This window comes from Hibiscus syriacus, unplaced genomic scaffold (genome assembly GCF_006381635.1).
Source record: "Hibiscus syriacus cultivar Baekdansim isolate YM2019G1 unplaced genomic scaffold, ASM638163v2 tig00018060_pilon, whole genome shotgun sequence".
NCBI lineage: Eukaryota > Viridiplantae > Streptophyta > Magnoliopsida > Malvales > Malvaceae > Hibiscus > Hibiscus syriacus.
This window is the reverse complement of record NW_024062425.1, coordinates 27,642-41,761: the sequence shown is the minus strand read 5'-3', so window position 1 is coordinate 41,761 and position 14,120 is coordinate 27,642. Positions and strand designations below refer to the sequence as shown.

General features: G+C 32.8%; 1 protein-coding gene and 1 pseudogene across 1 annotated transcript; both read right to left on the bottom strand.

The window, feature by feature from the left end:
- Positions 1–3,662: 3,662 nt before the first annotated feature.
- LOC120209031 lies at positions 3,663–7,532 on the bottom strand (annotated as a pseudogene).
- A 1,265-nt stretch (positions 7,533–8,797) lies between these two features.
- LOC120209022 lies at positions 8,798–11,820 on the bottom strand. Its single transcript, XM_039208111.1, has 5 exons — positions 11,571–11,820; positions 10,445–10,562; positions 10,004–10,154; positions 9,226–9,311; positions 8,798–9,036 (listed from the first exon to the last, which is right to left on the bottom strand). The coding sequence occupies exons 1-5, from the start codon at positions 11,706–11,708 to the stop codon at positions 8,798–8,800; spliced, it is 732 nt and encodes a 243-aa protein (XP_039064042.1). The 5' UTR covers positions 11,709–11,820.
- Positions 11,821–14,120: the final 2,300 nt, after the last annotated feature.

The following is a 14,120-nucleotide window of genomic DNA, read 5'->3' as shown; positions in this document are numbered from 1 at the left end:
AAGATATAAATTGTATATTAATGATTTTGTTGACAAATCTATTTAAATTTGTCGTAACCGTCTTTCGGTTGGGCCCCGGGATTGGGCTTCGACGTGAAAAATATAGATTGGAGTCGTCACCGATCATTTATTTAAAAATAAATGGGTAGATCGGATACCTAATTTCTTATCTGATCTGCATCGTGCCATAGATGTGTCGGATTCGGGAGTCGGTTACAGTCAAGGAAGGGTTAGCACCCTTGAACTGCCCTTCCGGTACTATATAATTTTCAGTTGTCTTTAATTAAGAAAATTGTAATTTTAAATTAAAAGGTAAAATAACGATTCAAAACTTACCATTGATCGGTTGAAAATGTACTCTAAAAAAATGTTAGATTTAATTAAACAAATATAAAGGAAAAATAAGGATGGAAAGCAAATAGAAATGAAAATAACAAAAATATATACATACATATATAAGTGTTAGAATAGGAAAAAAATATAAAGCAATAGCTTACATTAAATAAAATAAATAAATAAGATAAATGAAAGTATATGTGTATTTAACAATATTAATACTAAATGATTAAATATTGGGCGAAACAAATATTAATAAAAGTATAGGAATAAAATAATGAAAATGAAATATAATAATGATAGAAACGTAGAAAAACAGTAAGAACAAAATATATAAATAAATACGTATATATACATAAATATAAAGTATGGTATTTAAATAAAGAAATCATCAAATAAAATAACCATATATAGACTAATAAAATATACGTGTATATATATATATATGAAAAATAAATAATAAACTGATAGAACTAATGTCATAAGGGTCAAATTGAATTGCAGACAAAGTTAGGTTCCCAAATTAAAAGAGAATATAGATTACGGGTCGAATTGAAATGAATTCAGGATTGAAATAGGACCTTTTCCGAATAAAAAAACAAAGGTAAAAGCGATACCTTTTATTTATTTCTGTTTCGAAATTTACAAGAGATCTGCTAGTTTTTCATGTGTTTTCTTCTGTACTCCTACGTGAATCCTCTGTAAAAAACCAAAAATCCCCCTTTATGTGTTGATTACATACGTTATTTATAGCCTAGGATTTGCTAAACATTTGAGTCTTATTCTAACTTGGTTATCTTCGTGGGTTGTTGGTGTTGCCAGACGTTTCGGGATCGTTGCGTGTGACCGTGAAACTCAGACATTGGTGAGGGTTATTGACCGAGGGATTCGGCCGCGGGACTCTTGGACGTGGACTGTTGACCATGCGGCGCTGGGGTGAGAGATGGAAAGCTGCTGAGACATCAGGAACCCTAATTTGCCTTAGGGTTTGTTACTGGGTCGAACACAAGTGGGCCGAGTGGGCTGTTGTGTATTTATTTGGTCCTGTAAAATAAAATGAAAAAGTATATATATATATATATTATTATGTAATATATTCATTATATGATATGGTCGAAATAAGGCGTCTACAAAATTTAATAAAATTTATCAAAAAAACTTATTATTTCACCCATGTGCTATACATAAACATTTTGAACTTATAACCAGCTTTAATGTTAGGTTGTGGACTTGTGGTTGACCATCACCTGTTTTTTAGTCCTGTAAACGAATCGAATGAATATGAATTGAGATATGTTCATGTTTTTCGTTTAACATTAATCAAACAAACAAACGAACACGAACAACTAAACGAACATAAATGAACTTAAACAACCATAAAAGAACGAACTTAAAATTAATTTTTGGGTTTATTCTTGAGAAAAGTTTGTTTGTTTTTCAAATAATTTAGGGCTTATATTTTCTTTAGTTGATAAGGATATTTTTTATTTGAGTTTAAAATTAATTGTATTTTAAAATATTAATGGGTTTAAGGGTCAAATTTATTATGTCATACTATTTTAAACGGATCTGTAGATTGAATTGATTATAAATAAACATAAATAAACAAACACAAATAAATAAACGAATTACGAAACGTTCACGAATGTTAATGAACAAACGAGTCATTTGTTCATGTTCATTCTTTTAATTAAACGAATATAAAATCTTGTTCATATTCGTTCATTTAGTAAACAAACTTCCCATCAAACGATTCGCTAAACTTTTGATTCGTATACGGACCTTCTTGCTTCAATCTTGATAACGTTTCAAAAGTATATGAAGATATTTCTCACACCCGTGATTTGAATGAATTTTATGTAGAAAAAAAATATAAGTTAAATAATATTTGAGAAAATAACATCAGTGACAAAAAATGCCTTATAATATACGATTTTAATCAACTTTTTTTGGATTTGCCAAAATGACCAACTAAATCGCAATGCGATCGATAATTCGCAACGCGATCTCCGGAGTCGTAAATCAGTTTCCAGATTCGCAACGCGAACTTCGACTATCGCATTGCGATTTACATATTCGCATTGCGATAGTCCAAGTTCGCGTTGCGATAGTCCAAAATCGCAACGACGATATTGCATTTGTTTCTTAAGAATTTTCTCTAAAAAGATAGTATTCGCGCGGACGTGTCAAAGACACGTATTACCACGACCACGACCACGACCACGACCACGACCACGAGACGGACGGCGGCGGCGGCGCGCGCGAGAGTCCCCCTTGTTCTCTATCACTCAACAAGGAAGTGGAAAGCCAAGCCTTAAATACCATTCCCAATAGTGTTTCTAATACTATGTGGGATTGAGCATTACCAATACTTGTTCCCAATACTATATGGGATTGAGCCTTAAATAGTGATATTATTTTGGAATGTTTTTCTTAAAATTGCAATAATCGCGATTGATTGTAGATTGACATTTAATTATGACATATTTAATCGTATAATACTAATGCAATTGGTTGCTGATTCAGTTGTTTTAAGGTGCATGCTTGTTAATTGTTTCCTGAATAATCACATTGTATTGGAAACAAGTGTTGGTAATGCTCAATCCCACATAGTATTGGAAACACTATTGGGAATGATATTTAAGGCTTGACTTTCCCACTTCCTTGTTGAGTGATAGAGAATAAGGGGGACTCTCGCGCGCCGCCGCCGCCGTCCGTCTCGTCTCGGGTCGTGGTCGTGGTAATACGTATCTTCGACACGCCCGCGCGAATACTATCTTTTTAGAGAAAATTCTTAAGAAACAAATGCAATAAAGTTCGCATTGCGATAGCCGACTATCGCATTGCGATTTACATATTCGCATTGCGATAGTCTAAGTTCACATTGCGATAGTCCAAGTTAGTTCGCATTACGATAGTCGAAGTTCGCGTTGCGAATCTGGAAACTGATTTGCGATACCGGAGATCGCGTTGCGAATTATCGATTGCAATCCAAAAAAAATTAATTAAAATCGTATATTATAAGGCATTTTTGGTCGATGAGGTTATTTTCTCATAATATTTTTATCCCTACGACTTATTAATTTAGTAATTTTAACCTTTAACCTTTATTTCATTTCTTATGACTTTTTTTTATTGTCAAATTAACCTAAATATGGCATAACAATAATGAATCATTAAACTGAAATAAACTGTTTTGTCCTTAACTAATAAAACCAACTGAATTAACATTTGATTAACTAATAATACAAACTCGATGCATAATAATTTGGATTTAAAACCATTACAGTTTTAGATACGATTTACAAGATTGGCATGCTTAGTTCTTAATCATCTTCACTTTCATCACTATATGAAACAAGACTTGTCTTGGCAACATTAAGGCGGTGATTGGTTCGCTGGAATATTTATGAGGGAATTGGAATCTATAAAGGAATTGGAATCTGTAGGAATTAGAATCCAATTTCATATTCTATTTGGTTGGTAGGAAATGGAATTGGAATCAAATTCCATATTCTGTTTAGTTCGCAAACATGTAAGATAAATTTGATTTCAGTAATGTAAAATGATATAATTGCCCTTCTTATTTTTTTTGTTTTATTTTAGTTTATTTTACAACTTACATGTAGTAATACATTATAAAAAATTAAAAAATATGAAAATTTTATTTTATTGATTGATTATTCATTTTAATAAATTATAAAAATTATGCTAATAAACATTATAAGTTAAAATCATCGCAATCAAAATATGTTAATAAGTTACCAAAAGATAGAACAATATTTCGATACATTCTAATCGGAGTATGTTAATTAGTTACAAAAAAATATACCAAAAACTATTTTTATTTAATATATAAATTAGAAACTCGACCCGACACGACTCAAAATAATAAAAAAAATATTTTTATTCAATAAAAACATTGACTTAATTGAAAAAAATTATATATAGGGGTATTATTTTAATTATTCCTAAATATATAAGGTAAAATTATATATATTTTTTTTGGGTCGGTCTGATTTTTTTCACCCTAAACCCGAACCCGACCCGAATATCACACTTAAAAAATCCGATCCGACTTGACCCGAATATCAAACTTAAAAAACCCGACCCGAACAAAATAAAGTTTCATCCGACCAGACCCAAATATATGAATTAGAAATCCGAACCGAAATAAAAAAAATTATTTAATAAAAACAGTAACTTAATCCGACCCGACCCGAATTATATATATTTTCGGGTCGGTCCGGTTTTTTCACCCTAAACCCGACCCGACCCAAATAGCACACTTTAAAAAACCCGACCCGACTCAACCCGAATATCACACTTAAAAAACTCGACCCGACCCAAACAAAATAAAGTTTCATCTGACCCGACCAGAATATCAAACTTAAAAACACCCGACCTGACTCGACCCGAATATCACACTTAAAAAACCCAACCCGACCCGAACAAAATAAAGTTTCATCCGACCTGACCCGAATATATAAATTAGAAATCCAACCCGACCCGACCCGAAATAATAAAAAATTATTTTTATTTAATAAAAACAGTGACTTAATCCGACCCAACCTGAATTATATATATTTTCGGGTCGGTCCGATTTTTTTCACCCTAAACACGAATCCGACCCGACCCGAATATCACACTTAAAAAAACCCGATCCGACCCGGCCAAAATAAAGTTTCACCCGACCCGACCCGAATATATGAATTATAGACCCGACCCGAAATAATAAAAAAATATTTTTTATTCAATATATAAATAAATTACCAAATGATTGATTAGGGTAGTATGGTCAAATTTCAATTCCCTCCAACAAGGGAATTGAATTTCATCAATTTTTGGATGGAATTTACTTTCCCTCATTTGATGGAATTGAATTCCATCAGATATTCCAATTCTCTTGAAAAACTTGAACTAAACATGGGAAAGTTGTGGAATTGGATTCTAATTCCCACCAATTCCAAGGGATTCCATCCAACCAAACGCCACCTAAGAGACTTATTGGGATCACCTTCGGATGATTTCACATTATCAGCGCCGGGTGCTTTTACTAGTTTTTCACCGGGCTCGGTTTTGGCCCTTTTTGCCTGTGGCTTCACTTTTATGGTCATGCCTAGTGGCCGAGTCGCTGGATTCTCCTTCCCAGCTAATTTTTGCTCCTGCAAGCAGAAACAAGAGCCGATTAAAAGCTGAAGAGGCTAATCACTTGGTTACGAGCCTCCATTGTCACTGGTTTCACAATCAATTAGAAGACACACTATTGTTATTTATTTCAAGCAACGATGCAAAAAGTAATCAACTTAATGTCGTAGGAAACAAAGGTTGCAATCAACTAGATTACATGGAAATGAAATCCGAAATACTCCAAAACTAATTACCGAATCATATGGCATGATAAAAGCTCTGTCAATTCAAGGTGTGGTTAAGGTCCAAACCATAAAGTTCATTATAAAAAGTGCAACCATGTTACTAATTGATCTGAAACCAACCTGGCTTGCAGGAACTGCCAACGTTTCTTTTACTTCAAGCACGATATTGGACTGTGCTGCAACAGCTGCCTGAAAAAGAAACAAACACCGGCGTCTCGGATGAAATAAAATGTAAAACAAAATTGGAATTGGTTCTACAAAATACAAATATACATATGGCTAAGCTAAACAAGTAATACAACTACTCAAACGCTGCTCAAGAAACTTTTCATCTAGCAAGATAGTAGCAGCAGATTGCTGCTATAGTAACAGCTATTAGAAAACTAATAATATATGATCCTTTGTAATTCTCAGAGACTACAACTTAGCACCTTAAACAAACAATGCACTACATGATAATGAAAATAGTTTTTAAATGACTATCCACATCAAATATTCAGTCTTTATCGACATGATTTCTTGAATCTAATGATTGAAAAGTAGATATAATTGCAGGAATCTTCTGTTGAATATGGTGTGTTTGAAATAATACAAATAACTTGTCTTTAAGAATCAAACAATTATTCTTGTAAATTCAAAATAATTGTAAATCGGCAGTTCTACCATTAAATTAAGATACGTAACTGAGAATTCAAAATAAAACAACGGACTTCAAATAATTACTGTGGAGGTAAAGGCCAGATCAGTCAAGCACAACACGGTTGCAGATACTTCTTTTCTAATAATATTTTCATAGCTATAAATCACAAATGTCACTAGTTAGTGGGTAGAAAATTACTTGGAAAGTTCGCAACTGCTCAGCTTCCTCATCTGCTACTTGTCGTTCATATTCCCTTCTCGACTACATTAACAAGAAAAAGAAAATCAGAAATTGAAAAGCATAAAAAAATGACACTAAGCTATTCAGGAATGGTAGCACCTAGGCTAATAGAATATTTATATGAGTTAACATGCACACGTCTTTACCGGCGTATACGATCGCAGACATTATAAGCCTCTTATACTTGGTGAAACTACCAATTTTTTCGACATTATGGTAAATATAAAGAATAAATACTACAACCAAAAGGAGAAAAACGATCTGCAATCACTGCAAAAGAGAACAAACATATTTATCTAATTCCAACAGTTTCCATAGCATTCATTCATTAAAGTAGTGCTCACCCTCTCCAACTTATCAAGAAACTCAGTTTCGTCTTCATCTAGAGCTTTAGGTGGCCCTGCAAATGAAGAAAGTGTTCAAAGGTTTAGCTCATAGACAGTTACATCATCAAATAACAGCAATCTGAAAAGTTTAAAAACTCACTATGTTTAAACCGTTCATTAAACTCTGCATCTTTCTTGTCTTTATTTTCCTTCAAAATATGCATAGAAATGGTTTAGATAACAAAATTAAAAAGAGAAAACGATTAATTGTTTGAGATTCATTGGAGAAAATGAAAAGAAAAGGGAAGAAAAAAAAGAGCGAATTCATTAGGGCAAGAACCAAGAAATAAATAAAAAAACCTCTTACAAGGGCCTATCCCTTTGAGCAGTTCCATCTTCAATTCGTTCACCTCTAGTTCTTTTAGCCTCGTCTAACTGCCATCATTATCGAAGCCAGACAATAATCAACACCAAACAACGAGATATTGATCATAATCAACGAAACCAGACTAGGGTTTAGTAATGGAGTGGATGAGAAATTGGTAAAAATAAAGCTACCTGTTGTTCGGAGACGAAGTTCACCAACTTGATTCAATGCGACGATTCGTCTGCCATTTTCAATTGGTGTTTAAACTCGTGACATTTAACGACAACAATAAGTTTTTTAAGAGGTAAATTGGTTAGTGCGACAGGACACTTTTTGACCCTTTAGTTTTATTAATTAAATTATTTTAACCCCTAAACTAGGTTTTTTTTTCAGCTCAAACTATTGGTTCAAATTGACAGTAATTATTTTATCATTTCATATTGTAAAAAATAATAAAATAATTAACATCAACTTAACGGCATTATTATTGCACACTTAAGTTTATTTAATTAACATAAATAATATATATATATACACACACTTTTTGTTCAATAATATGTTCGGTTCTTGTACATTTGATTTTCCAAGTATTAATTTTAAATTATTTTATTTAAAAAAAGATAAATACTAAATTTAAGTTGTTTTATATAAAATATATATAAAAAGATTAAGGAAAAAAGTTTATTTTGATTAGTAAAACCAATGTTAAACGGATAAAAATAAAAAAATTATATGAAAACGACTATTTCAAACCAACAGTAAAAATGTAGGATTTCTAGTTTTTTAATTTTTAATTTTGTATTTGGAAGAAAATTATAATTTTATTCTTACAAATGTCATGGGCTCCACCCAATTATCTATTTATATTTTATTTTAATAATATATTATTAACATCTTTAAAAAATAATTTAGATATTTATTTTAATTATTTAAAAATAATTAAAATTTGTGATTTATTCATTTAAATATTAATAGTGAGTTATATAAAATATAGTTTTATTATAATTATTTTTTTTGTATTTTTTATATTCTTATTTTATTTCAAATATATATAATTCATATATGATAATAATTTTTTGAATTTATTATAGTTTAAATTGATATGATTCATATATAAGTGTAAATATAATTTGAATGTTGTGTTTTTATTTTACAACATGATGTCTATAACGGACGTTTTATATTTTCAAACTCAACTTTTAACATCAATCTCAAACAGTTAAATTTTAAAGTACAATTTTGTATAATATCTTTAAAATTTTATTTCTACAACACTTTTAAAAATCACTTTTCAAAAACTATACCAATTGCACTGAGAGAGATATAATTTGCGTAAATCGCATTTACATGATTTGGATCACTTTTTAAGCACATCTATTTTTTTCGTTTAAATATAATGTAATATATTCAAATAACTCTAATCAGAACCAACATTATATTTTATAATTGAACTGATAATCCAAATATATATATAAAGAAAAACTTGAACTAATCATCGTAATAATAATAATGTCTATGGTTCAGCCATTGTTCCTTCTTCTTTTGCTTCTTTTGGTTCAGCCATTGGCTTTTCTTCTTCTTGTTCTTCTGGGGTATCCTGTGGTGGCGGTGGCGACGCTCGTGCTTTGTCTTCTTTAATCGAACTCCAAATTACAATTGCTGCCAACGCCAACACAATCACTCCCATGAGAGCTGATGCCAATGTACCATAGTGTCTTCCCAACCAACTGTGGCTCAACGTTTTAAGAATACCTATTTTCATCGGAACGAATTAGCAAAATTTAAAATAATTATACGAATTAGAATTTTAGTATCGATGATATCTTTTTCAATCTTAAATTACGATGTTTTTAAAAGAAAACAAAATTATGTATGCATGTAATAGAGAAACTAAATTGAATATACAAATATCGAAGAAATAAATAAATTAATGGTACGTACCCATGGTCTTTGCAGGAAATTTTGAACCTCCGAGCTTTAGATTGCTGCTATTAGTTGCTTCCTTGTAGCTTGTAGCTTGTAGCTTTCTGTTTATATAGCAGTTGTGCTTATGCTTAACCTACCTAATTAGGGTTGCTTTAAAATATTAATTAGGGTGTGATTTTAGAATTTGACCAAATTTATTAAAAAAAATCAGATAATAAGAGAAATTCCCATAAATAAATAGAGTAATTCATTGAGTGAATATTATTATAAAATCTAGTTCTGAAAAAGGAAAATAGAAGTAAAAAAAGTATTTGGCCTTCAATCAATACATATATTGATAACAAATACCTTTAATTAAATGATGCAAATAATTTCTCTTTAATTATAGTAATTAATGTATGGAAATCAATGGAAGTGAAGATTCACTTGTTCATCTAATTTACTCTTCCTAAAAAGAAAACTTGAAGCCCCATCATCCAAATCCACCAGTCAGAACGTTGATGCCAATTACATTAATACTCATCCGACGTACACTAACAATTATGTCTTAATAAATTATATTATATATCACTTAATTCTAGGATTTATATTAATTTTACCATTGAATTTTAAAAAAATTATAATATTAAATAAACTTTAATTTTGGCTCCGATAATAGTATTAATCATTTGATTTGAACTCCAAGAATAGTATTTCATTGTTCCTTCTCAATTTGATTTTTTACGAAACTCTCGAAACCAATAAAGATCCATCTAAAAATTGATTTTCTAATACCGAAATCAGATTTCGAGACATTATTTGTCTTCTTTCTAATATGCAAATGTGGGAGAAAGAAAGGGGTGGGGGTAGGTAGTATACCCAAGCATTGACAGAAAATTGTATTGTTCGTTGATCCCAACGCATAGAAGCTGTTGCTGATGCCCTTGAACTTCTAGAGGTTGAGCCTAAATCACAAATTCAGGATCAAGTTCAATGAAGGAAACAACCAATCAATATGGACGAGTAAATAAACAACATTATCCGATTTTATGTTGTGGGATCGAGTCTCACGGAGGGCATTTCATAATTTGGAGGTCTCCCACGGAAGCTGCTCTCAACTTGGTGTTGGGAGCAGCCTACTATCTTACCTCCCCTTACCCCATTACATATGGGAATAAGGGTCAGCTAATTTATGTTGTTTATTGCAAATTTTAGCTTCTGTACTCTAACATCATTGGCACAAAAGAGTTTTTACATGCATTGCGTGTCCGAGATCCGTCATTTGCTGCTGATGAGGTTGACGATGAAGCAGATGGTTTTGATGATCGGGATGGCGACCCTGATGACATAGCCTCTACAGCAAGATCAGGATCCTGTTCATGAAACATGGTCTCATAAATCATTAGTTACAAGTTGTTCAGGGAACAATACTATAATATTATGGGAAGATGAATGCACTTGAATGTTATAGATATTTATATAGCCATAAAAATCCACAAAGTTGAAAGAAACTGCATATAAACAACATTAAAGGATACGACCAGTTCCATCAAGGGAAATAGGATATGCATCCCTATAACAATTTTTTCAAGCATGTAGACCATCTTATAAATTCAACAATTAAGACTACGTTCATTACCCCTAGTTTTTTTGTTTCAAAAGCGAATATCCAAAAAATAGTTTTCCTGTAACAGCCCAAATGTGTATATTGCAAAACCAGAAATCAATCGGTCAAACAAATGCAGGTTAGCAAAGGCAGTTGAAATTCCTCCTCTTGTTTGTGTTCGGGAAAATACAGACTGAAAGCGGTTGGATCATCATTTTCATAAGGTGAAAAGAAAGTAGCCATTGTTATAAGGTGACAAGTTCACTATAAATGTTTAATAGATAAGAAACTCGGCTTGCTTTCAACTGCTGGATGATTCGAAAAGGTCACATTCCAATGTTTCTCAGTCAGTAGCCAATGGCAAATTCATAAAAGCTCAGGGAGCGACATTAATTAGAAGGCCCAGTAAACAAGATAAATAAACTTCCCAATTACACATGACCTCTTCTTCTTCTTCTTCTTCAGCTGTTTCCTTAACTAGCTATAATGGCTCTTAAAGGAAAAACCATAATTAACTCAATAAATCATCTATATATTCAAAAATCCCAAAAATGGAGATTTGAGGAGAAAGAAAACCCAGAAACCAAAAGCTCCAATTCTCAATTCCAAGCTTCTTGAACATACCAACACAAACCACAATAAACAAGAGGTAAAAGCACAAAACAGAAAGAAACCCAGATTGAAATTTCATATAAAAACGAAAGAAAAATCTTAAATACACCCAGAGCGCAAAAATTAACAACAATTTTTTTGAAAAGAAAGACGAGAAACATACGATATAGCGCTGGTAGAACTTGCGCTTGAAATGATCGACAACATCGGAGCGAGATGCCATGTGAGGAGGAATCAATATATCGGACCAATAATCTGCCCATCTCGGATCGTTCTCGTAATCGTAGGCGGCCGCCGCCATTCTCTTCTGCTTTCTGTAGATCTTCTGCCATTCTTGTTCTCGTTAATTTTGTTCCCAACTGACGGCATCATGGGTTAATTGTTTAACTCTTCAATTATGCTCATGGGTTAATTGTTTAACTCTTCAATTATGCTTATCTTTTCTTTTCTTTAATTTCATAACTAGAAGTTTACTAATAATCAAACATGTTTTTAGTTATCACTCACTACTTACTTCAAGTACTCAATATGTTCATTCTGTTCGATTAAAATGATTTTGATCACTATAAAACAATTTGTTAATCCCTTGTACTTTCAATTTGTCACCACCGTTCCTCCCTCACCAGTTCTCATTGAAAATTAATGATGTGATCCAGAATTTTCAGCTATTTTAAAGACCTTTCATATAATATGATTTTTTTCTTCAGATATGTGAATTTGATTTTAAAATTTAATTTAATTCTTTTTTTTTTTGTTAGAAGATGATGAAAGGCTTAGCTATATTGTTGGGGGTTTCCCCCCCAGTTTGCATATCGCCGTGAAGCAAAGAACTGACGTTCTAGGGCGGGTTCTGCCATTCAGTGAGGCCTATGTGCCCCGAGAAACCATTACGAGTAAGAGCGTTGGCAACCCTATTCGCTTCTCTTGGAATGAAGTCGAGAACAAACGTTCATCTTTTCTGCATCATCTCGAATCCTTCGAACTAAGGTAGAATCGTGACCTTGACTAGGGGTGTGTTGCGTAAGACGGCTATCTGATTGAGCAAAATCGCAACTGATAATTTGAGAAAATAAAAATGAAGATAAAAGAGACACAAAATTTATGTGGAAAACTCCTAAAAATTTAGGGTAAAAACCATGGGCAACGGTAGAAGAATTTCACTATGAGAAAATAGGAATTACAACTTCTCTCTATCGACCAAGGAGAAAACAATGATAATTCTCTCTTGATAAAAAAAGGAGAAAAACAACTCTCAATAAACTCTCTAAATTCTCTCTAGTATTGGAAGAAAGTTAGAATGCTTTTGGGATGGTTTTGAAGCTAAATGAGCTAGGATATTTATAGTTGAAACCTAAGGACTAATTTGTAAATACCCTAAAATTTAGTGACTAAATTGAATTATCCCATTTTTTATATTTTCAACAAAAGGGGCCATGCACCTTTCGGTGCTAGTCAACAATCTCCCACTTGAAGATTTGATTGGAACAATCATATCTTCACACCATTCTTTCTACCTTGTATCATCATGTTGCTTACGTTTCTGTCAGGCCACAAGAGGATCGACACCAGCTAAATTTATCAGCGTTGATTGCCTCCGTCATGAAATCTGCTATATTGTCTTTGGTATGGATCTTCTGCATATCTACCGTCCCTTCTTCCACCTTTTCACGAATGAAATGGTATTGAACTCTTATGTGCTTTGTCCTTGAATGAAATGCTGGATTCCTTACTAGATGCAAGGCACTTTGACTGTCACAAAATAGAGAGACAAACTTTTGATTGTGCCCAAGCTCCTCCAATAGCATTTTCAACCAAATTGCTTCTTTACTGGCTTGTGTAGCTGCTACATATTCTGCCTCTGTTGTGGATGTAGCCACAACTGACTGTAATTTTGAAACCCAGCTTATAGCTCCACCAGTAACTTTGAACACATATCCTGTAGTAGATTTGCTTTTATCCAAATCTCCTGCATAGTCAGAATCGACATACCCATTTATTAGTAAGTTTGATCCTCCGTAACATAATGCAACATTTGAGGTCCCTTTGATGTATCTTAGGATCCTCTTTACAATATTCCAATGCTCTTTGCCTGGATTTGCCATGTAGCGACTAACCACTCCCACTGCTTGTGCAATGTCTGGTCTTGTGCATATCATAGCGAACATTAAACTTCCCACTGCTGATGCATACGGTACTCGAGACATCTCCATCCTCTCTTCTTCACTGCTAGGACTCATACTGGAGGATAATTTGAAGTTAATAGGAAGAGGGGTAGAAATTGGCTTACAATCTTGCATGTTGAATCGTGACAAGATCTTCCTCAAGTAATTCTTTTGTGAAAGCCAAATCTTCCTATTACTTCTGTCTCGGTGAATTTGCATCCCTAGAATCTTGTTTGCTGATCCCAAGTCCTTCATTTCAAATTCTCTAGCCAGTTGTGCCTTTAATTCTTCAATATGATCTTTGTTGGGTCCTGCAACCAACATGTCATCCACATACAACAGCAATATAACAAAATCGTTATCACCAGACCTCTTGAAATAAGCACAAGGGTCTGCATTAAGTCTGTTGTATCCAAGGCACAAAATGAAGGAATCAAATCTCTTATACCAACACCTCGGCGCATGCTTTAGACCGTACAGAGATTTGTTCAACCTGCAAACCAAGTTCTTCTTTTCTTTTTCTTCAAAACCTTCAGGCTGGAGCATATAAA

What these genes read in the sequence shown, in the direction of transcription:
- LOC120209022 (XM_039208111.1), bottom strand. Translation starts at nt 11,708, where the DNA reads ATGGCGGCGGCCGCCTACGATTACGAGAACGATCCGAGATGGGCAGAT. An exon ending in AGTTCTACCAGCGCTATATC is followed by an intron (nt 10,563 to 11,570) that starts GTATGTTTCTCG and finishes TTTCATGAACAG; the next exon opens with GATCCTGATCTTGCTGTAGA. An exon ending in TTAGAAAGAAGACAAATAAT is followed by an intron (nt 9,312 to 10,003) that starts GTCTCGAAATCT and finishes CTATATAAACAG; the next exon opens with AAAGCTACAAGCTACAAGCT.